The sequence below is a fragment of the Electrophorus electricus genome, chromosome 17 (genome assembly GCF_013358815.1).
Source record: "Electrophorus electricus isolate fEleEle1 chromosome 17, fEleEle1.pri, whole genome shotgun sequence".
Lineage (NCBI taxonomy): Eukaryota > Metazoa > Chordata > Actinopteri > Gymnotiformes > Gymnotidae > Electrophorus > Electrophorus electricus.
This window is the reverse complement of record NC_049551.1, coordinates 15,563,198-15,586,051: the sequence shown is the minus strand read 5'-3', so window position 1 is coordinate 15,586,051 and position 22,854 is coordinate 15,563,198. Positions and strand designations below refer to the sequence as shown.

At 50.0% G+C, this 22,854-nt stretch overlaps 2 protein-coding genes across 4 annotated transcripts in view; one reads left to right on the top strand and one right to left on the bottom strand.

Annotated features, from left to right (window-relative positions):
- Positions 1–1,605: 1,605 nt before the first annotated feature.
- gdnfa (glial cell derived neurotrophic factor a) lies at positions 1,606–9,952 on the top strand. Its single transcript, XM_027003532.2, has 3 exons — positions 1,606–1,730; positions 3,054–3,272; positions 5,399–9,952. Exons 2-3 carry the CDS (start codon positions 3,080–3,082, stop codon positions 5,938–5,940), a joined length of 735 nt encoding a protein of 244 aa, XP_026859333.1. The 5' UTR covers positions 1,606–1,730; positions 3,054–3,079; the 3' UTR covers positions 5,941–9,952.
- Positions 9,953–11,317: 1,365 nt separating this feature from the next.
- The window catches only part of LOC113573314 (WD repeat-containing protein 70), a 33,272-nt gene continuing 21,735 nt past the window's right edge, over positions 11,318–22,854 (bottom strand). For 2 of the 3 annotated variants that reach the window (XM_027003498.2, XM_027003499.2), the window contains exons 11-18: positions 21,891–21,990; positions 21,229–21,313; positions 20,940–21,078; positions 16,832–16,932; positions 16,388–16,467; positions 15,058–15,174; positions 14,420–14,582; positions 11,318–11,787 (exon numbers count right to left, since the gene is read on the bottom strand). In XM_027003498.2, the coding sequence (XP_026859299.2) occupies positions 11,700–11,787; positions 14,420–14,582; positions 15,058–15,174; positions 16,388–16,467; positions 16,832–16,932; positions 20,940–21,078; positions 21,229–21,313; positions 21,891–21,990 (873 nt within the window). In that variant the 3' untranslated portion in view covers positions 11,318–11,699. The remainder of the gene's footprint in view (positions 11,788–14,419; positions 14,583–15,057; positions 15,175–16,387; positions 16,468–16,831; positions 16,933–20,939; positions 21,079–21,228; positions 21,314–21,890; positions 21,991–22,854) is intronic. The other variant, XM_027003500.2, reaches the window with a different exon arrangement.

Below are 22,854 nucleotides of genomic sequence, written 5' to 3'. Positions count from 1 at the left end.
ATGGCAGGAGCTCCCCGGGTGCTGAACGGAAGTAACAGTAGTAGCGATATTGCCTTGGGCCACACTGGGTCGTGTCATCCATACACTCCCCAGCAGCTATTCATGATACTAAACACCCTGCAGCCGAGTGGAGAATATCAAAGGAGATATATGCAATTCATTTAAACCATATTATAAATGTGTTCATTTAAAAAAAACACACAAAAAAAACATCTTAAATTCACTCCAATTCAAGACATGACATGCCGCATAACGTGTGCTTCATATGGGTAAAATATACACACAAAAAATGACTAGGATACTTGTATTTTGGTCTGGTATCCTAGGAACGTCTCTGTTGATGGGTACACTCCAGGGCTAATAAAGTGCGATTTGTGTACTCAGGTTTTTAAGACAATGCCTCTGGATTTATCAAATTAGGATCCCGTATTTAGGTAAAGAGGTGTGGTTATTAGTGGAAAAAAAGGTGGAGCCCCGCAAGGTTGGAGCAAAAACGTGCAGACACGTACAGACCCTCATAGAACCAAACAGAATAAAGAGAGTTCTAACATCCACCCAAATGTCTATAGGTCTATAGCTTTACGTCCGGTTGAGGAAAATGATTCATTCACCCCGTTCCGTTAATATTATAAAGTCATTCAATTTCAGTTTCAGAGTGTTCAGTTGGAATATCTAAGCATCTTGTGTAGTGAGGTGGATTTAGTGAGGAGGATGTTGGCTCATCCAACAGAAGTTGACCTAATCGCCTTTCGCATTATTTGACATATAATACGTGAACACCAGGCTGACATAATCTCGAAGACATCCTACATTTACGCTTCTACGCTTGGAGAGGCACGGCTAATATGGAGGAGTGGGGAGTTCTGTTGCTACCCACGTTATTTGGTCCGGGAGGATGGAAAAAAACGTAGGGCGGGGAGAGACGTCAGTACGATTCTGGCCATAAATCTATTTAACCCGCTCGCAATGCCAGACGGAGCGCTGCGAGTAAGCAGATGCACATCTGCACAGAAGGGGTTGCCAGCTTGTTACTGATCCGGTGAAGGGTACACTGGAAAGGCAACAGAAGGAAAGAGGTGCATGTGAGTTCTGCATTCCAAGTTTACACCAGGTCTTTTGGACTCTTAAGGAATGTACTTGAATTGCGGACACTAATCGGTGGTACACGATTTGTCTTTCGGCTGGGTTTTTTTTTTTTTTTGTGCGTGTGAGGAACGATATACGGCACTCGACAATGAGCGATCTGGAGACGAGTAATTAGATTCCTGAGACGCGTCCTGCAACGAATCTAGCGGCGCTTTGGCGCATGTGACGGTCTCCGGCTCCGAGAGCACCGATGTCTTCATTTGCCCGTTTGCGGTTGTTGATGGTGGTTTGCTCTCAGATTACCAACGTGGATCTCAGCATCCGATTGTCGCGCGTCTCGGTGCGCGCAGTGGGTCGTGTCGCACACTGAGCAAAGCGTCCAGTGTACCTGTGGCTCGGCGCGTGGTCGCTCCCCCCAGGCAGACTGGAAACGCTGGGTGTCTACGGACGGGACATTATCGTTTCGCGTGCATGCATGGATATGGCGGATAAAATGCTGTGACTGGATACGGAATTTCTACATTTTGAAGGATACCTTTCACGGATACAATTCTTTTGAACGAGTCCGGATCCTTAAATGTCTCCCGATCCACTTGGAATTTCGTTTGTCTTTGAACTGCAGGTCTGCATGGGCCCGATTTAAGGTGAGTAATATTGGGATTATATTGGGATTATATTGGAAGGGACTGAAGTAAAACTATGTATCATATCAAGTTTCACAGATCTCATTTAAGATCGTAGGAGGGCATACAGTGAAATACATATTCATATTATGGATATTTTATCATAAGAAACTGCGCCATGTTACTTGTATTCGTGGCAGTAACTGTTTTTTTTTTTCTTTAAACGTTTGGTTTTATCAGAGACATATCTGTTCTAGACATTTAAAGATCATGCTCATCGGTGCTCATGCAAGTAGTTTGGTCTTCCCGCGCGCAACCCGTTTATCGGCTATACATAGCACGCGACGTCTGCGTTCGTTAGACGGTGTAGTCGCTGTAATGCGCGCGCCTGTGCAGATGTTAACTTTGTCGGCTTTCGGCTGTGCGTCCTCTTCCGAACAAACTTGTTTCCAATGGGTTACATAATCAACACAAAAAACAAAACAACCAACCAACCCGCGGCATGCAGAATAAATATTGAATTCGTATATTAAAATTAATTATCAGATTCATTTACACGTCTTGATACATGTTTATATATATATATATATATATATATATATATATATATATATATATATATATATATATATATATATATATATATTATTATTATTATTATCTTGATATCAGCGAATAAAATGTAATTATATTTTATCACGAAGAAGTGCGCTACTGAAAGCAGATTTGTTTTGGTACACATCACACATTCTCCCATTCGCGTTCACTGACAAATCTTTTGAGAATGAACTGAAATCGGACAAGCAGTACTGCTATCCTAGACGTTACAGGAAAAGACCCATATAACCGTATTACATTATGTCTATTTTTAATTGTGAGTTATCGAGGATTTATTTCTTTCTTTTCTGTATCATTTTTGAATGTGCAATAGCACACCTGATATGATGTCAGGAATCAGGTCCCTTCATTTATAGGATGCAACATTCACAACCTTTCATTTGTACTATACCTAAGTACTTCCTGTCTCTGTCACATTCATGCAAGTTTTGCTTTTATTTCTTCACTGTAAACAACAATAACAATCTAAAATGTTATATTTTGTGTCAGTGACACTACTAGCCGATAAAAAGTCAAATCTACCCAAACTACTAATTTTGTGGATGCTGTTAGTGTACTTGTTAAAAAAATAAATAAAAAATCTTGTGAAAACTGCATGCCAAAAATCTTTTTCATATATCCTTGGAATGACCCTCGTCTGACGAGCCGTGTGTGCACCTTAGCCACGCGCGTTTGCGCAGGCGAGATGACGTAACCTCCTGCATGACCTCTGCTTCCTCTCCCCAGCTTCTGCCGTAGGAACTGAGTCTAAAATGAAGTTATGGGATGTTCTAGCCACGTGTTTTTTGCTGCTGAGCTCCACGTCCGTCCGCCCCGTGTTCCCCAGGCCGCACCTGAAGAGAACGCCCCAGCCAGCCCTGCGTGCTGAGCCCCTCACCCACCACCCTGCCTTAAGCTCCCGTCCCGAAATCGACAGTCTCAAACAAGTCTCCATGGAAGAGCAATGTAAGTCCATGAACAGTTATAACGCTTGTAAGACGTGGCACGGGTGGGCTAATGAAAAAAGAAGGCACTCTTGGTTTTGTTGTGAGGGATCACCGCTTATGGACATGAGGGTGACGCTCGGTGCAGTGTGTAGTCAGTACAGTCAGCTCTCTTCAACCAGCACGGTTTGGGAAGAAACGAGCCACACTGAGTAACGCTTGCTGTGCCAGGGTTGGTCGTGCAATTCTCAGTAGTGTCACTGTTTCCAACTTATGGATCTCCAGTGTGGCTGGGCTGAAACTGCAGCTTCTCAACCACTAACACTACCCGCTCTTTGGCTTGAGCAACTTTGAAAGCGTCCATCTAAGTGAAGATATTTATTCATAGTTTTAGCTGTGTTTTGCAAAGAGGAAATAACTTAATAGACCTAGATAATTTAATACAGTGGTCACTGAAGTCAGAAATCTGCCAGGCTATACAGGGCATGAATGAACTTTCATTTGAAAGTGAGAGAGCTAAACAAAAAAACAGCAGATAATCGGACAGTGGCCCAAATACAAAAGATTGGAAATGACATTCTGTTTCTGGATTTGTTTGTCTTCTCGCTGCTTCAACCAGGAGATGAGAACTTCCCCCCCCTCTTCTTTGCCTCAGACTTGCTGGGGGAGACAACAATAGCCGTGTCCATTAAAAAACAAACAACAAATACCAGAAAAAACGATGCTGAAGATAAAACTAAAACTGAACAAAGGGAAAAGTTTTACAGCATGCGGACATTTTCGGTACCATGCCCATCTGCACTTTCACCGTGTTTATGTCCGTTTCAGCAGCCGGGTGGGAGACGGTCCATTTGTTTGACAGAAGACGCCTGTCACGTCTGGACACAGCAGTAAACCTGCTGGTTTTCTAGATAAGGGACGGCGCTAAACGAGCCGTCTCACTAAAAGGCCGCCCCTTATCTCGAGGGGCGCCCCCCCCGTTTAAAGCCGCTCCGCGCTTTAGTGGCGTCCGGCGACGTCTGTTGGAGTGGCCTGCTGCAAGCGTCCTGCTCAGATGCATCCTTGTCGTACGCAACGTTTTAAAAGACAGACCGAGTCCAGGGCTATTAGGAGCTGTGAAGGAGGAGGTTTAACTGCACAAAACAAACATTCAAACCACTCTGCGGCATGGCGCGCGACCGCCCAAGACAAGGAGCCTCAGTGCTTCTGTATATCCGCAAAACTCCAGCTGCGAACAGCTTGGGCTTTTCTCCCTTTTTATCTTTTGCCCCGCTTCACTTCAGACAAACGAACAGCCCGTGGCACTCGCTGTCACTCTGAAGAACGGAGCTTTTCGTTAAAGGGCGCAGCGTACAAAGTGTCCGCTGTCACACCTGATACTGCTGTACCGATTCAGCTAGCCACGCACCGCTGTAGATCGTATAACCCGCTGGCTGACGACTCCACGGGCAGCCAGCTCCTGCCGTGGAGCATGGCCAGTCTGCTCGCCGCATGAACAGGAGGAGATAACACTAATGCCGTCATCTCGATAAACTGACAGGTTTTCCCGTGTCCCACTGCCAGTAGCACGATCCTGTACGCACTAGCCTGCCTGCCCTTCTCTTAGCAAAGCTTATGGTTTGTCTTTATGGAATTTCTGAGTTGTCACTTCCTCCGATTTCATTATTTGTTAAGTGGTTGCATTATAATATAATCAATCACTTACCGAAAAAAAAATAAAAAATTGATATTACAGTCTCGAGAGAGCCGTTCCAGATATCCTAATGCAGGCTATTTAGTTGACTTGTGAGAGAGTGAACCTAGGGGAGCTCCTTCTGTAATCAAATCACTGTGCATTACACACAGATCAAAGGATGATTCATCTTTCTCTTCGACGTTCAAGAGCAGGGCAGTGTGTGTGTTTTGAGTTTGCGGTTCGGCAGATGCATTCTGCCTAACCTCAGTGTCATGCAAACACATTTTCCCTGCGCTTGAGGCTGGAACACAGAAAATATAATCAATCATAAAATGACAAACTGCACATCTTTTATAGTTTCTTCTGTAACGGGACGCATACACGCGGAGTCAGTGTAACGTACATGAATGTAGGACATGACAACTCATTACCCATTTGGACCTTGTAATGATTTCTCTTTTGTGTTCTGACAGATGACATCGACGGCCTAGATCCGGAGCAGTTTGATGATGTAATGGATTTCATCGAAGCAGCTATTGGCCGACTGCGAAGGTCACCGGAGGAGGACAGCAGCTCAGAGGCCAAGAGGAGCAAAGGAAGGCAGAAAGGAGCGGTAAACGCGGAGAGAGGAAACCGAGGACGGGCAGAGAGGAAGAGGATCCGTGGACGGGGCGGGGGACGGCTGAGCAAAGGGGTCAGAGAAGAACTGGTCAAAGGTCAGGGCCGTGGGTGCCTCCTTAAAGAGATCCACCTCAATGTCACAGACCTGGGGTTGGGATACCAGACCAAAGAGGAGCTGATCTTCAGGTACTGCAGCGGTCCGTGTCACGACTCAGAGACCAACTACGACAAGATCCTGAACAACCTCAGCCACAACAGGAAGCTGGACAAAGAGTTGCCTTCACAAACCTGCTGCCGGCCAGTCGCTTTCGACGACGACCTCTCGTTCCTGGATGACAACTTGGAGTACCACACGCTCAAGAAGCATTCCGCCAAGAAGTGCGCTTGCGTTTGACCCGCGCGGTGGCGACGGGACGGTGTTCGAGGGGCCGGACGCCGGGACGCAGGGCCTGTGCGCAGACACATGCTGCTTTTCGGAGGGAGCGTGGCGGGTCTACCCTACAGACCACCCCAGGCACGTGGGCCGGCGGCACGCCGCGATGTGATGGCAGCCGTGGCCCGCGTCAGGTCTGCCGCGGGCCCGTCTCACCGGACGAGCGCGATTTAGGAGCCCAAGCTTCGGGGAAACACTCTTGGGCAGTGGAACGACTGCTCAGTGTTCACGCCGTGTTACCAAACATCACCGGAGCATTTCCTTATAAGCGCAGCATGAAATGTAAATGCTATTTAAATAGCAACAATAAACCACTTCATCAGCAAGTGACTGACGAATCACGACCCAACAGCTGTACTGTTTAAGTATATACAAACTAATTTAGGCAGAGTGCGTGGAAGCGCTAGAGACGGCTGCTATCAGGTACTGCATGGCAGGGGTCGCGGACACCGCAAATCTATGGACGTTTTCATGTGGTTTCATGGAGCCCCCTTTCCCCACCCCACCCCACACCCCAAACCTGCACCCAGAGACAGTAACTCCATGCTGCCCCCAGAGGACCTCAGGAGAGTACATTCTGAAAGTGCCCCCACCACTCGATGCAGCAGCCATGACAGATATATATATATATATATATAAATGTATTTATTGAAATTTAATTAACTTATTGTTATTTATTGCAATCCATTGTATTAGAGTGTTTTTTTTTCCTATTTATTTGTGGAGCTTCCCCCCTTCCTGTCTTTCATGGTGCCAAAGTGGAGCGTGTGTGTGTTTTCTAGGGAAACGCAGATGATGTGATACTCTAACCTCAAGAATTAGCTGTAAAAACATCACTTGCTCATTGTAGGACTTCCAAGCCTCGTCCATCACCTTTTGTTTCGACTAAAACATATGGGATAGTCGTAGCTCATTAAAAACACAACAGCCAGGTGAACTAACTTAAGGACAAGTGGACCAACGATAGTTGAAATGGGGGAAAAAAAACATTATAAAAACCAGAAATGCTCATAGCTTAGTTGTGGAAAACAGATTACTGTATTTTTTCTGCCATTTCTGTAGTTCACTGAGGAAAAAAAGGGATGATGTGAATGAGAGCAAAGCCGCTGTCTATGGTGGACCACTTGTTTTGCCCTCCATTGGCGTTACACCAATTTAAAAAAAACAAAACATCACAAATCCTGCCCAGTGTGTTTGTTCAACTGTAATAAACTCACTCTGGGACAGGCTCCTAGCGTAACTATACCGTACGCAACGGAGACCTAGACACATCTCTCTTAGTGCGGTGGGGGTTGGAACAGCAAGACCTGGTTGAGGAGCTGCTCTTCAGAGGCACTGCCGAGCTTTTAAAACCCACCCTCAGACATTTAACCCCGGGCCACCACGGCTCCTGGTTTCTGAGAGATATGCTTCTGTATTCTTCGGCCAAACCGAAGTATCCCCCCATCGACAGAAGATAGTGAAATAACTGGGAAAGCTGCCCTGTACCAGGCAGCCTTTCCTGAAAGTACAGGACAGACACTCCGGTAAATTCCAGACAGGAAGAACGAACACACACAGAAACAGAGCCTTCATACAGAGTAGCACAGGCCAGCAGAAAGCACAGATGCCGCTTACGACACACTCATTGGGAAGGCAAATTTAGTCTCGATACTGTAGCTCACAGCCTGGGGGGACGCCTCGATGTTTTTGCGGACTACCGAACTAGGGCTCGCACATTAGTCATCGAGCTAGCGTCACTCTAGCACACGCTCTGCACAGCACTCCAGAGAAAATGTAATCTCTGAATAGAGGGGTTAAGTTTTCAGTCCACTCCTCTGAACAGCAAGTTGGCTCCAAATGCCCTGGAAGACTTCATCAGCTGTATTTGCCCAATCCTGAATAAGAAACATTTATGAGTGAGTCTTTTCAGATCAGACAGCTGGTACAAAACTGCTCTCACTAGCTCGACCTCCTGGCTCTACACCCAACACGTGTGCGCGTGCGTGCGCTGCTCTGTGCTCCTCTGTGCTCCTCTGTACTCCTCTGTCCCGGTGGGTGACGGTTTGCTCAGCTGTCAAACATTCTGCTCTGAATGAACCTTGTGGACACATTGTCCAAACCTTAAGAGAGTGTAAACACGCAGAGTAGCGTGGAAAAGTGTTGATCCGTGAGGAAAAAGGTCATTTCCAGTGAGAATACGAGGGGAAAGAAGTCTGTAATCTTTCCACCCTGCAGTGTATTGTCAGTCCTGTGAAAAGTTGTCTTGCTTGTTTTGTGTTACTAAACCAAAGCTCTCTACAGACTTTATTTTTGTACAATATTCATTTTATAACTTTTTACAGAATAAAACTTGTTTCTATCACTTTGTTGTTTATTATGTTGCATAATCAAGAACATTAAAAAATCCTGTCATTAATATACACACATTTCAACCACCGCTAATCATGTACACTTATGATTTATAGCAAATATGATTTTTTACAACTTGACAAATACTCTGGTATCAAAGCAATGAAGGGAGATGAATTAGCCTTTCGGCTCTCCCGGTCTCAGCTGGGCTCAGACTCTGAACAGAAAAGAGCGGGCCGGCTCTGTTTCTACTGCCGTCCTGCATTCCTGAACACAGGCCCAGGGTTCTACGGTAAACAAAATGGGCTGTAAAGCTACATGCTGCAGTAAATCTAGAGACTCGGGCGGGGAGGGGAGGGGTGATCTGGGGAGGCTCTGCTCGGCGAGAGATGGCGTTTGTGTGGGTGGGGGATTGGTGGTGGCGGATCACGCAGAGGTTCCTCCACTCCGTTTAGCTGCAGGTCTTCCTGTAACAGACACTAACATCCCACCAAGAATAGGACAGTCCGGGTTAAAATTGAGCTCCTTGAACATTCAGTCCCAACCGGGGCAGCGTATTGGTAATGAGGCACCAAACAGTACTCTGAACCACTTTGGAACAGCACAGTCACTTAAGGAGAATGCTTAGTATTAGTGACAGAGGAAACTCTGAACCAGACACATGGGGCATAAATTAATTAGGAGGGAGCAACCCAGCGTCACCAGTAGCTGCCGTTTTTAAAAGCCGCCTTCATGTCGCTGTAAGCGGCGAGAGGAAGGCGCCCGACAGCCAATGGTGTACGAGGTGAAACCACGACGGGGGCGGGCAGGCAATCAGGGGCCGTAGTGACCCCACGCCCTCCCTGCCCTGCAGCTAAAGCGGAGGGATGAGTGTGGCGGGCATTGATGGGCTGTGACATCACTCTGCCGCTTTTCCGACATTACGCGTGCGGTAAGGGACACCGGTGTGGGGGTGGGGCAACCGCTGACATCACCACTCGGAATAGGCCGTGGCGGAATAGCCTGGGGGAGGGGATATGGTGGGGGATAAAGACTCACCGCTTCCACACACGCTGCTGTTTCAGGGACTTAATTGAGTGTGCACGCGCGCGCGCAAACACACACACACACACACACACACACACACACACACACCTCAACCCCCAGCCCACACATCCTTCTGGCTTGAGCCCGATTCACTTCGGGGGTTTTGTGGTTAGAGCATTCCCTCGTCAGTGTCTGGAAAGATGGTCACCACAGCTGGGCCTAATGGCCCCTTGTGTGAAGTAATTACACTGAGGGGATTTGGAAGTAGCAGATCAGCTCGTAGCTCCGAGGATTATTTATAGGTCTATATGACAGCGTTCCTCATCGGCGCAACCCCCCCCCCACCCCCATCAGGAAAAAGCTTTCTAAGCACAGACCTCAAACAGAAGTCAAACAAGTGATCTTTGAAAGCGATATTTCAATATCACGTGTCTGAATAAAATCACTGAACGGCTGTTGGGTTAGCCAGAGGGTAAATTAAAGCAGAAATATGCAATCCACGTACCCCGCAAGTGCCGCCTAATTTCTCGGCTCATCCATCACCTATGGCCTCTGTAGGCGCAACCTCAGGCAGTTCTAAAAGTAGGCAGAGGCAGGCGGGGGGGGGGGTCTCAAGTAAATGAAACCAAAACTGCGTTCAAGAATGACCGTTTTGGGAGCAGGGATGGCGTCGGAGTTGTTCGTTTTGCTAGTGACATGGGGTTGCTTGACTTTTCAGCGAGGGTGCTCTGAAATGCAGGGCTTCCCCCCAATTCGCTCGCCACAGCTGAATTTCTGCTGAAACACCCCCGAGACACGTACATGGGCGCACGAAATACCTGCTCCGAGATAGTTACGTCGTCACCCCGGCTTATACACGAGATGAGATATTCAGGCCACGGGATTTAGACGCCAAGTTCCTGAGTCTGTAAACTTTCACATAATTACGCCACGTCCAGGGTTTGAACACAAATGACATGCAATAGCCTCAGATTCTGACATCCCAGACAAACGTTGCCACCTCGACTAATGAATGAGTCACCAGTATCCTGTTCCACAGACCTAATGCTATTTTAATGTGCTTTGCACACAAATAGCTATAAATAGTCAGAATTTGTGCATCAGCCACCAAACGCATTCAATTCATAAAACCCCTAAGAGTAAAACTCCTGCACATACCACCAAGACATCTTAATAACAAAACAATGCGTCTGTTAATATCACACGTAGTGCTATTAAGTTCACAATTACGCTTGTTTCCTTTCGACTGAGTCTCCGCACGTTTAAGAAGTAGAAGATGGACCATTATGACAAACGCTTCACTACCTTTAAAAACAAACCGCGCTCTGGCAGGACGTTCAGTTAAGGGCAAACGTTCAGCGCCTGCTGCTGAATCAGATCGCCAGCGACCGATAGCGCGATTGTCCTTTCACGGCAGATCGATGCACAGACCTGAGGCATCGACCGCAGCTATGAAAAGAATCAATAACTCTGGCTCTCTTTTAAAAATATGCTTCTACAAGCTGGAGCTCTCAAGAAAAACAGAGTAGCTTAAAATGATTTCTAAATAAATATTTACTTAATGCAGTGACTCATCAGGAGTAAACCACTCTCCTTGGGGCTGACTAATACCAAAGGCTCATTTGGTGAGAAACTCCAAGATAGAGGGTTGGGGGGGGGGATGAGACAGACTCGGGAGATTCAGCAGGATGCAACACAACGCGTTCTTATTTGTGTACAGGCCGGAGTCTGCCAATCGCGAGCGGCACGGCACCAGCAGGGGGCCGCGGGTGTGCCCCGCGGTACCACGGGTGGGGCCAGGGAGCGTCGCTGCATTCCTTTAATAGAGAACTTTATGGGCAGCCACACATGATCTGGAGCAAGGGCTCATCTCTGTTTTTCCACACGTCATAACCAAAAAAGGTGAACGAATCCTCAGAGAGCAGGAAACAGACCCGCGCGCGCACAGCCATTATGGCCGAGGGATTGCCAGTGCCAACACTTGTATGACAAAGCTGACCACACATGGTGGCTGTTTATTTTGAAACATGCCAGAAAACACACAACTGGACAAGAATATCTGTCAAATCCAAGCTACTACACTATCCAGAGAATTAGCTGTTCAACATGGACATCAGCCAATTATGGAAAGTAATTACAAATGGTCTCTGCTGACAGTCTCCTCTCCCTCACTCACTCACTCACTCACACACACGCAAACAAAGAGAAAAATCTCAAGCATGCTTGTTGAAGGTCATAAGTGGTAGTAACTCCATCAGATTCCACTTTGAATATTCCAAGCACAGAGAGAGAGAGAGAGAGAGAGAGAGAGAGAAAGAGAGAGAGAGAGGGGGGGGGGGGGGGCAGAAGAGGTCCTCCCCTCGTCAGATTTTTCTTTTCTTCCACTGTGGCTCCTTGTCGGCCTCTTCGTCCTCGGATTCTTCATCGGCAAAAACAGGATTTGGCTGTGTCCTACGGAATGGAGCAGAAACAGCACTGACTACCTAAACCTAACCATCGGGTAACTCCATGTAATTCCACTCCGACCAGCATGCTAATCCCAAGTGCATCTCCAGAGCATTCCCCGCACTGGGAAAAAAATGTAAAAATCAGGAACTGAATGCGGACAGGTACCGTGCGGAACGATTTTGAAACGGGTGCAACGGAGCTGCTGTTATGCTTGTATTTAAAAACACCACGCAAAAGCTTCTGGGAGCCTGAATAAGGCCATCAGAGAAGGAGATTTAAACAGAAAGCTGGGGGGGAATTATAAGGAGACTGGGGGATTAAACCATTTTCTGACTTTTCATCACTCTATTCCACACAGTGATTAATATGCAACATCTGTCCCTTGCTAAGAGGCCACACCAGAGGAACAAGTGCGTATGAAAGCGCGTGCACCGAGGACACGCCCTTAGGGCTCGAGAGAAAGCTCCCGCTTCTTAAAACCTCCACAAGTGCTCCAGACGTGCGATGCAAAGGGTTTTCTGGTTCATTTCCCCCAGTCCCTCCCTCTTGCTCATCAGCCAGCAGCATGGCGGCCTTCACGTCATCACCTGCTCCTGTCCAGGAAAACGACGGAAGCGCTCGCCAAACCGCACGGATCCGGCTGGCGCCTGCCGTGATGCAGCTACGTGGGCGCAGGCTGGTGGCGGCAGGAACTGAGCGGGGACGGGCCAGCGGACGGGCCAGTGGACGGGCCCCCGCATGCCACGAGGCACAGGACAATAGGCGGCGATGACAGAGGACACAGGAGAACTCGTGCGGTTGACATGCAATCACTATCCAAGTTCTCGAGTGTCCGCAGCACCGTTTTACTATACGGGCAAGTCTCTCTGTGTGCATGTGTGCGTGAGGGCGCGTGGGTGTGTGTGTGTGTGTGTGTGTCTATTCTCAGATACCCGAGAAAAAGCAATTATAGCAGCACAACAAAGGAAGTAACAGGATCATTTGGCCATGGAGCGCTTTCTGTCCCCAAAGCGTTACAATAGCGCTTGTTAGTGTCAACAGTGTCATTAGCTCTAGTAATTGAGGGACGTGTCAATGGGGCGTGCTAATATAAAGACTGCACTCAATTGTGATGATGGAGGTAAGGTTACAAGCAGTTGCTCACACGCCCGAAACACTAGCCTGGATTTCAAACACCGAACTCTGTGATGCTTCAAAACACTACGGGAACCTTTTCCACAAAAAAAAAAAAAAAAAAAAAGGATAAGCCCAGATGTGAAATCCACAGGGTTAATCGGACATGCTTCGCACAGACAACTCGGACACCGGTATGAGAAAAGTGAAAAGATTTAACAGGACCTACACTGAAATTCATCTGTAACACCTGCTCGGGGGCCGGCCGAGTGTTGAGACCTGCGTACCAAACGCTCCTTGTGCAGAGCTAATCCAACGTTTATAAAAAATAAAAATTTTTAAAAAAAAAAAACCCGGAGGGAGGCGGAGACCACCTCCAACTCTCAGCCCCCAAGGTCATCCGCCCTCCATAGCCCGTTCCCACACCAATCATCAACAGCTTGGATGTCCAACAGAGGGGCTAATTTAGCCCGCCTATCTGTTACCCATCAGACCGTGTCAGGGTGGACGCTAACAGGCCAGCGGGCACTCAGACCACCTCTGAGGCGAGTCCGTCTAACTCGCCCTCGACCAGGTAAACACGAAGGCGCAAGAGAAGGGGGGGTGCGCTGGAGGGATGGAAAGAGGGATAGAGCACGAGCGTGCGCGACGGAGAGATGGCAGGCTGACGGCTTCTTATCAGCCAACACTCAGAGCAGAGAGCGTGTTCCACTCCTATAAGAGGCTAAAAGCTGCCGCCTCACGGTGATGTACGTGAAAAAGCCCAAATCGGGACACACGTCCCTGCTTACAGTTCTGCCCCCCCTACACACACCCCCTGTCTTTTTACTGCTTGTAAACAGAACATAAAATTAGGGCTCTGACGTCCATTAAAATTCCATAACGCTGGAAAACCTTTCGCTGAGACATGCATTTTCTGTATATTAAAAAAAAATAATAATAATAATAATTTTTTGAGGGGAAAAAAAAATAATTAAAGGGGAGACGTTCTTGATTTCACACGCGCAGACGAGCACAGGGCGCTTCAGCGTGAAGGGCGGGAACCCGTGAAAGCGCACGTCAGAAGCGACCACGGGAGGAAACACGGCGGTAAACCCAGACGGTGCTATTTATCCGACTACGGCCATTTTCCATTTCCTAGTTGCGATGGCCTTTGCCTCATTTCTCGCCCAGGCTGCAACGCGACCTGCACGGCTTTTTAAAACATTCATGCCTCTGTCGGCGGAGGTGTGGTAATGGGGCTGGGAGCTGCAGATGCAACCTGAGCTGAGTCATGTGTGTTAGTGTGCGTGCCCACGTGTGAGAGAGAAAGAGGCGTGTGCACGCACACATACACACCCGCGCTCCAATTACAGCGATAGCTGTCTGATGTTTTTCCTCAGCTGAAGGTGTCTTGTTGTTGCCCACGACACTGTCAGGTGCTAGCGGGGGTTTTCCTTGTTTATTTTCTAAATCACACATCCGTCTGTCACCCGAGTCTCCTCTCCCTCTCCCTCCCATGTGACTGGTCAGAGTGGTTTACCGCTTGTAGGCCGGAGCGACCCAGAACGGGTTCTCTGCCGCATCTTTGGCGTGCCGCAGGATGGCCTCACGCGGGTTGCTGTCGTCAGTCTTGTCCAAGGCGATGTTCTTCACGATGTAGGACGACAGGGTGCCGCCGTGCGCAGCCACGCGACCTCCTCTGCCTGCGCAGGGGGCCGAGAAATGAAGAGAGATCAAACGGTGTGTGGGAGCGTGGGCCTCCCGAGCCTGCCGCTCCAAACAGCCCCAGTGATCCAGGCCGTAACGCTGGGGCAGCGGAGCGTTGTAAACAGCGGCAGGTCAGGAAAGCATATGTCTCTCTCTCACACACACACACACACACACACACACACACACGCTCACACACACACGTGCGCACAGCATGAAGGAAAATGCCCTTCGTCACATGACCGGAGTGAACTTACACTGTGTTTAAACACACAGAACGGCGAGAGATGAAGAGGCACTGTGGCAGACGCTCTGTGAATGTTTGGGGGCAGTCTGACTGGCGTGAGTGACAGGCTGGGAGCAGGGTCACAGAGGCTGTGGGAGGGGCGTCTCACACGAGGACCCAGGTCTGGCATGCTACAGGCTACCTGAAGAGGAGCAAAGGGGCGTGGCCGGGCGGGTACACCTCACCTGGGCCAGACACAGGTGGCTCGGGCTTGTGGGACTTTGTTGGGTCGAGCCGGTCCTTCTCCAACTGCTTCCTGGTGCTGCGCTGTCTGGCCTCACGGAACATCGGCAATGCATGGGCTAAAAACACGTACACACGCACACACACACACACACACACACACAGTATATAAACTTCCCTATAGCAGACAGTCGCTCGTTAAATCACCACAAAGAAAAGGAATGAATCCAAACCAAAAAAAATTTAAATCACAAACGCGTGCACACACAAACACACACACTCTCACGCGCCTCATCAGAGCAGCGGGGGGGGGGGGAGCATCACAGTGGAAGTACTACGGCCTTCAGCTCCACCACAGCAACCAGTAAGAGGTTGTAACACTTATTTAGGTTTATTTACCTTTGATCTCCCAATTTCACAGTGTGTCAAACACAACCCAAATACATGACAGAGGAGCTGATGTTTGGTGTGTGTGTGTGTGTGTGAGAGAGTGGGGTCACAGGGAAAAGCTTGGCGTAGGAAAGATGAAGTGTTTTTCCATTCAGGGTCTCTGTTGTCACTGTGCAGTGTTAATTCTTATCCTGCATGCTACATTAAGCAAAAAGGTTACTAGTGACACATTCATTTGCCCCCCCACGGATCATCATTCTCCCGCCCCCCAGCGAATTTTCCATGCCTATCTGGGGACGAGTCACTCGGCTCCATCACATCATATTAGTCAGATGCGTGTGTTTAAATCGCGTGCTAAGCGCTAAACTGCTAGCGTGGGCACCGTGAGCTGAGCGTGTGTTGGGTGCGGAGGGTTTTTACTGCCCCGCGGGAGGGGAGAGGTGGCGAGGGGCTTGGAGGCTGGCAACAGTGGAGGTCTAGAGGGCTGGTGTGTGTGTGTGTGTGTGTGTGTGTGTGTGTGTGTGTGTGTGTGTGTGTGTGTGTGTCACGCTGACATGCCTGGAGCCCTCGTGGCGGGCGCGTGGTTCCCAAGGCAATGGCCACTAATGGCATCGTGTCTTGCAGACACAGGGCTGCATGAGACAGCAATCCGATGGAAAGCTCTCACGCACTCGCGCACACACACACACACACACACACCTGCTTGCTGCACAAATGAGTGTGTACACCTGGACTGCTCTGGCATTGCACATCATCCTCGGCACACAAGAGGCAGGATGCGCGCGCGCGTGTGTGTGTGTGTGTGTGTGTGTGTGTGTGTGTGTGTGTGTGTGTACACATCACTCTAGAGGGAGCAACTGCTTGTGCGTGTGTGTCTGTGTATATAGGTGCGCGTGTGCGCGTCTGCGCAACGTTTGCAGGCCGGCGCAGCAGGACACTCACGCGTGATGATGTAGTCCTGCGTCAGCGTCTCGGCTTGCTTCTGCTTCCTCTGACTCTTCACCACGCACAGCTTGGCGCCCCTGCACAAATGCCAGCCAGAACAGAAGCGTCCGATAAACCCCGCGCCCCAAAAACATGCAGCTCTCTGCTTTATCTCCGTTTGCAAACACACCCCTGGGGGTCACTGCCCTCGCTTCAACACTGCTAATGGAGGACAGGACGAACGGTCCCCTCTCACGAGTCCCCGCTATCGAGGGTTAGTGCAGGGGCCTCGTCGCTCTGCCCACGCTACTCTGCGTTTTCCCTGCCTAGAAAAGTCGCTGAGATGCAAGTCACTGAGTGCACACACACATGCACGCACGCACACACACGCAAAGCTATTATTTCTTCCTGTGCAGTGGAGGAGGTGGCAAGATGGGAGGGGGTGGGAGTGGACCGTCATACCGCTGACTCCGGACTGGGTCGTAGTAGACCTTGGCCAGGCCATTCGCCGTGCCAACCATGATCTGGTTCAGCTTTGGATGCCAGAGACACCGAACCACACTCTGAAACAGAGAGAGAGCGCGAGAGAGAGAGATGGGTGGGGAAAGACGAGGGAAAAGACAGAACATTCTTCATTTGGAACAGGAAACCTACCGAACTCGAAGCAAATGGGCAGAAGTGAGATAAGGGGGGCAGGGGGGGGGGGGGTACGCTCCTGCTCACCAGGCCCCAGTTGACTATATTTGGGTGTTTGGGTGTTGGGTAGAGGCCTGGATCTCCCATCCTCTGTGTGACAGATGGGCTGCTGCCAAGGGGCATGTGACGGCGTGTGTATGAGAGAGCGAGCGAGCGAGCGAGAGAGAGAGAGAAAAAAACAAAAAAAACAAAACACAGACACAGAGAGACAGAGACGCAGACAGAGAGAGCAAGCCCACAGACTCGCAGGACAGCGACGTAGCTGTGAACAACGACACTAAGGCTTAAAGGGACAGAGGTCACCGCGCAGACACTTCTCCCTGCATGTCTACAGCCTGGAGAGCTCTTAGGCAGACAAGAAATCGCTCACTTTTAATAGCAAAAACGATTGTATTTGTCAGAATGCCTAGGCTATATTTTGTGCCCTACACTGAGAGGCCGAGCGCATTAACGTACAGGGGAAATCCAGAAGGGAAATTATCTTCTTTCTATAGTAAACAGAAGAGCCGGGGGACCGAACTGAGCCCCAATGAGCAGATCCAAAAACACGGCCGGACGCTCTAACCCACCGTGACGATCAATTTTGAGCGGAATAAATACTTGTTGTGGCGGGGGAGACGAGCCAGCCTTGCTCTGACCAGCCCGGGCGCTGGTGGAGTGTCCCCAGGCGCTGTGGGATCAGTCAAGGGGCGAAAGCTGCTGCTCCTCCAGCTGTTCTGGCCCTCGTCCACCCCTGGAGAGACCCGGTATCCTCCCAGACACCAATCCGCCAGCCGGGCAAAACTCGCCTGATACAGCGGGGCTCTGGGCCCATCCCCCACCGGGCCCCGGAGGCGCAGCGGAGCCCGATTTGCTTAACTGGATGTCGGTGGGCTTAATCCGTCCCGCTGTGTTTGAGAGAGAAAAACTTGATTGTTTACAAAGGGACTTTGCTTTTGAAGAAACGCCAGTAATGCCTTTGTAGTAGAGGCTCGGGTGCGTCACGGTTCACGAGCGTATATGTGTTTTGCTTTTGGCACATCTGCTTGCCCGACAATGGAACTGTATGTACGTGTGTGTGTGTGTGTGGCTCCCTGTGTGGTGGGGCATGTGTGTGAAACAGAATGTGTATGGTCGAGGTCTATCCCATTCCTGCATGCAACATGTGCATACACACGTATACCTGCGCCCACACACAAACCTCGGCCAGTAAATGACCGAGCGCAACTCCACCACGTGGCAGCCAGCGCTACCACATGGCAGCCAGGAGTCGGCTCCGTGACCAGGTGCAGCTCGGGCGAAATTGGACAGCCGTGCCGAGGCCAACGGAGCTCCGCACGGAACACTCACCCCCCCCGGAGAATCAGAGGAGACCTCGACGAGCACCTCCGTCATCTTTCCCCACTTCTGAGTTACTGCGAAGCTCCAGGAGAAAATATCAAACGCGCCGTAACTGGCAGAACGAACATATGGTAGTTTTACAGGCCGGTCCGTTCAAATGTGCATTTCAACTTGACGACAAAATGAAATCAGAAATTCAAACATAAATAAATAAAAAATTTAAAACATGGACAGCAAAATAATGTCTGGAATGAGGACAAAAAAGAACCGCAAGCTTCATACTTTAAGACTCTCTCATGCAAGAATCCAGTCCTTCCCATTCCTTGCAACGTGTGCCTGGAGCTTTGCGGAGGGCCGTGCCAGGCGGAGCGGGTGCCGTGGAGAGGGAGACCGCGCAAGCAGACAGGACGTGAAGGCTGTAGCCAATCACGGCTGGCAGCCCAGCCAGACGAGGTGGAGACGGAGACATCGCCCGGCGCCGTGACCTCCGTCCTGGAGTTTAAAGCTCTGTCGTACGTCACGGTGGACTGTCAGGCAGCGCTGGACGTGCACTGGAGCCTGTCCAGACAACTGCAGGCATATGTGTACGCACAAGGCGAGTGTGTGGTCTGCTCACCAATCCCGAGGGCCCCTTTAAGTAAATAAATAAATAAATAAAAAACAGAATAATTTCATCTAACCAACACGAGGACGCAAGCGAGAGCCCAGCTCAGGGTCTGAGGCCGTCGCCGGTGTTTGAACGAACGTTTCAGGAGCGATTCCGCATTGGCGGATGACGGAAACGCATTAAGGCTCCGTGCTCTATTCTTCTGTGTCAGGAATAGGAGATAGGAAGGAGTCAAAGTGCTAAAACATCAAAGCAAACCACCTGCGTCCTGTCTTAACGGAGCAGGATAATCCCGCGAGCGACAAGCTCTCAGCTTGCCCCGGCTTCACGCGCTTTGATTACGTTGGGTTGTGTATATTTTTAGCACGTGCTAAAAACCTTCCTCTCCTGAAGACAGAGAAGAGCTTGGCTCTGTGCTGTAACTGCACCCTGTCCCCGATGGATCGCCGAGAACGTTCAGTGAACTCGAGATGTGCATCAACCGTTTACAAAAACAGGACAGGTTCTGTTTTAGTCGTGGTAGAGTTCTGAAGTCCTGGGCCCAAGCCGATCTCCATCTGTTGTGGAGGAGCAGCTCCCTCACCTAATCTCGCACTGGTGAAGGAAAGGCCCGAGCCTGGAGATTCCCATGCGACAGTCAAACAACCCAGCGTGGAAACGTGTCCGCCGCCGCCGCCCCTCCTGACGGCCCTGGCGCGTGACCCTGCGCCGGGGTCACGCTGAATGTTTACACCCACATGATTGGTGGCCCTTCTTTTCACAGGAGCGCCTGGCGCACCGGCTGTTAAGAAAGCAGCACTTACATTCTTCGGCCGTTCGGCCGAGAGCCGCATTGGATAAACACGGTAAACAGCGAGCTCGTGAGGGTCACCCCGGGGCGAGGCACCTATAAATAACTCGGTGGCAGGGGCCTCTTGGGCATTTACACCACGGTGAACCCGACGCCGCCGACCCGGAACGTGGGGGGATGAACGAACGAGGGGACATTTTGTTGTGGTTGAGGCAGGAATTGGGTCGGTCTGTCTCTGGCGTGTGGCGTTATCGAGGCGTCTCCGAGCCACGGTGTTACGTCTCATGACTGAGCGATGAGGAGATGTAAAGCCCCGAGCCGCATGGTAAAAGCAGTGCATGATGGGAGGCCTACGATCGTCGCTCGGAGGAGAGCGCCGCACTGCCCCAGAAGCGGTCCGGCCACTTGCTCTGGAACAGTTCTCCCTTTCTTGGTAGGATAAAGAGGTTGAGAGAAAAGTTGCGCCTTTCAGAGAGGTCAGGTGTGTAGCCAGTACTTGGAGATCACAGAGTTGTGCCAGACATGCAGCTCTGGCAGTGGGAGAACGTTGCAGACTCCGTCTGCTTTGTTTAATCTGGTGAAGACCATTTTTAGAAGCCTGACTGACACTCTGCACAGGCAAGCATCTTAGTAGCCATCATTTCATACTTCTCCCATTTAGACACTGGGCTCCCACGTGGAAGGAGGTTAAATTCATCTTTCATGTTCACTAAAATCAGATCACGGGGTCTGTACATAATTGAGAAAAACCCTACATTGAACTGCATCGGTTTCTTGACAGCCGTGAAGGTATATGGCTGGAATTGAATCCTCCGGATGGGATCTAGTTTAATGGAACATTAAGAAGTGAGCCGAAGCCTGCATTTAGTTCCGTTAGCCATGACCTGCCTCTTTATACACGGATGCGCACGGAGGAAGACCAGTTTAAAGACGACAGGAGGAAGCTGGTAGCACATGGGAAAAATGTGTGTATGGCAACGGAGGCATGACCGATAGCGGTGAGGGGGGACGGAAAGCCAGCGGGCGATTACAATTGGTTGCACCTGTGCCGATTTAAACTTGGTCACTGGCTAGATATTTTGGGTTTTGTTTGCCTTCCTTGATTTGCCTGCATCCCTGACCCAGGGTGCATCACACAGAGCTCTGTGCACACTTACAGCACTGGCCACCTCGATCTCGTAGACCTTCCTGAAGGTCTGTCTCTCCAGAAAGACCAGCGTGCCGTGGCCCTCGTCCCGCTTCACCGACGTGCCGGTCACCAGGAGCTTGTCGTCAGGGCTGAAGCAGCAGTCTGTCCTGTTCTCCAACACACAAGGACATGGTTAAACACTGCATTACCACTAAAGCCCACAACGGAGTCATTCTTTTACATTAAATCACTTTAACTGGTGCGCAACGGATTGGCAAAAGGTCAGATGGTCAGCGATTCCGGAAGTTCAGGCTCACATCGGGAAGTATGAGGTCAGGCCCGTGGCCACATTGATGGGCTTCCGGAAGCTGCGAATGTCCCACGTCTTCAGTGTGTCGTCGCCTGCATGCACACGAGAAATGAGACGAGAAGAGTGGGAATCGTCAACGCTGAGGGCGGCGACGAATGTCAAGATAGCGATCGAGTGAGTAGCGCAGCCGTCAGCGCGGCAGGGGGGCCATCAAAGGCTTCCCAGCCCCTCCCACGTGGACGGACGAGATGTGGACAAAAAATACCCAACAAGATAATTGTCCCACAGAATAAATCGGGGTCAGGCTGAATGTTCAGAGGTCAGACCTGACTCAGCTGCCTCAGGATTGCGTCTGGGGCTCTCTGACTGCTGACTAAAGCCATGAGAGCAGACGGCACGCTCAAAGGAGGGCTTGTCGCGGTGGCCAAACCCCACCCCACCCCACCCCCGACCGAGCGAGGCTGCGCTTGTAAACGGCAGGACGCAGCTGCGCGGGCCAACCTCTGGACAGTTCAGCCTCTCACTCCGTTACTCTGCCGTTTCAGGGCGAAAGACAAGCACCTTTGTTCTTTGGTGATAAGCGCGGCTTTGTGCCACCCCCCACCATCCACCCACCCCGCACTCCACGTCGCGCATGGTTGCGGTGACGCGGCAGAGGTCCGGACTCACCTCCCCGGGAGGCCAGCGTCGTTCCGTCGTAGGAGAACACAAGGCAGGAGGTGTCACAGCCGGGCGCGTGGGCCTGGCGACAGTGGAACTTGGTGTGGACCTACACAACAGACCCAAAAAATAAAAACAGGAAACAGAAAGATGTCAACCCGCTGTTCAGTTCCTCATACGATCCGTCAGTTTTCCGCACCCATGAATGTGCGTCGCACGGCGACCAAGTCCACCGCCATCGGGCTCTCACCAAGATGCTTTTAGAATATGCGAATAGTCTGCATTTGCCACTGAAGTCGCATAAGAGTCCTTTCATGCTCAATCACTTCAAGAGGACATGAGGTTTCCATTTGCTGGAGGGGGGGAGTGAGAAAGAGAGAAACAGAAAGAGAGAGAGAGAGACAGAGAGAGAAAAAGAAAGAAAGAAACATACCATACTTGACTTCAACCCTGAAAACCACCAAAGATTTGGAAATGTTTGGACCTTTGCAATTCCAAAGTCGTTTTGATCTGAAAATAGTTTTGAGTCGAAAATCAACAGTGTTCAGCATTATTTACCTTGGCCATGGGAGGAGGCCATCTTGCTGACCTAATCCTTTAAGCTTTATGGTCTAAATCAATCAAAAATATTAACATGCCATCAATCTACGGGAAGAGTGAAATGGAGTGTGACGTGTTTGATTACCTTAGCTTAACTTATGTTATTTGAAATGATTTTACAAATGTAATCCTCACAGCTAATCTCTATAAACAACACAAGCCAGGTACTGGAAGTTTGCGAGAACTCAAGGAAGTGATGGAGAACCAAGAACACAAACATTTGGAAACACTAGAGGGAAGTATGAATTCTCAGCCTCACACCACACACCCACCCCTGAAGCCAGAAACGTTGAACACCCCAACCCCCTCTCCCTCGCCCCCGAGCAAAGAGCGTCTCCCTATTGTCCTAAATGAAATCACCGTTAGCCTTTCC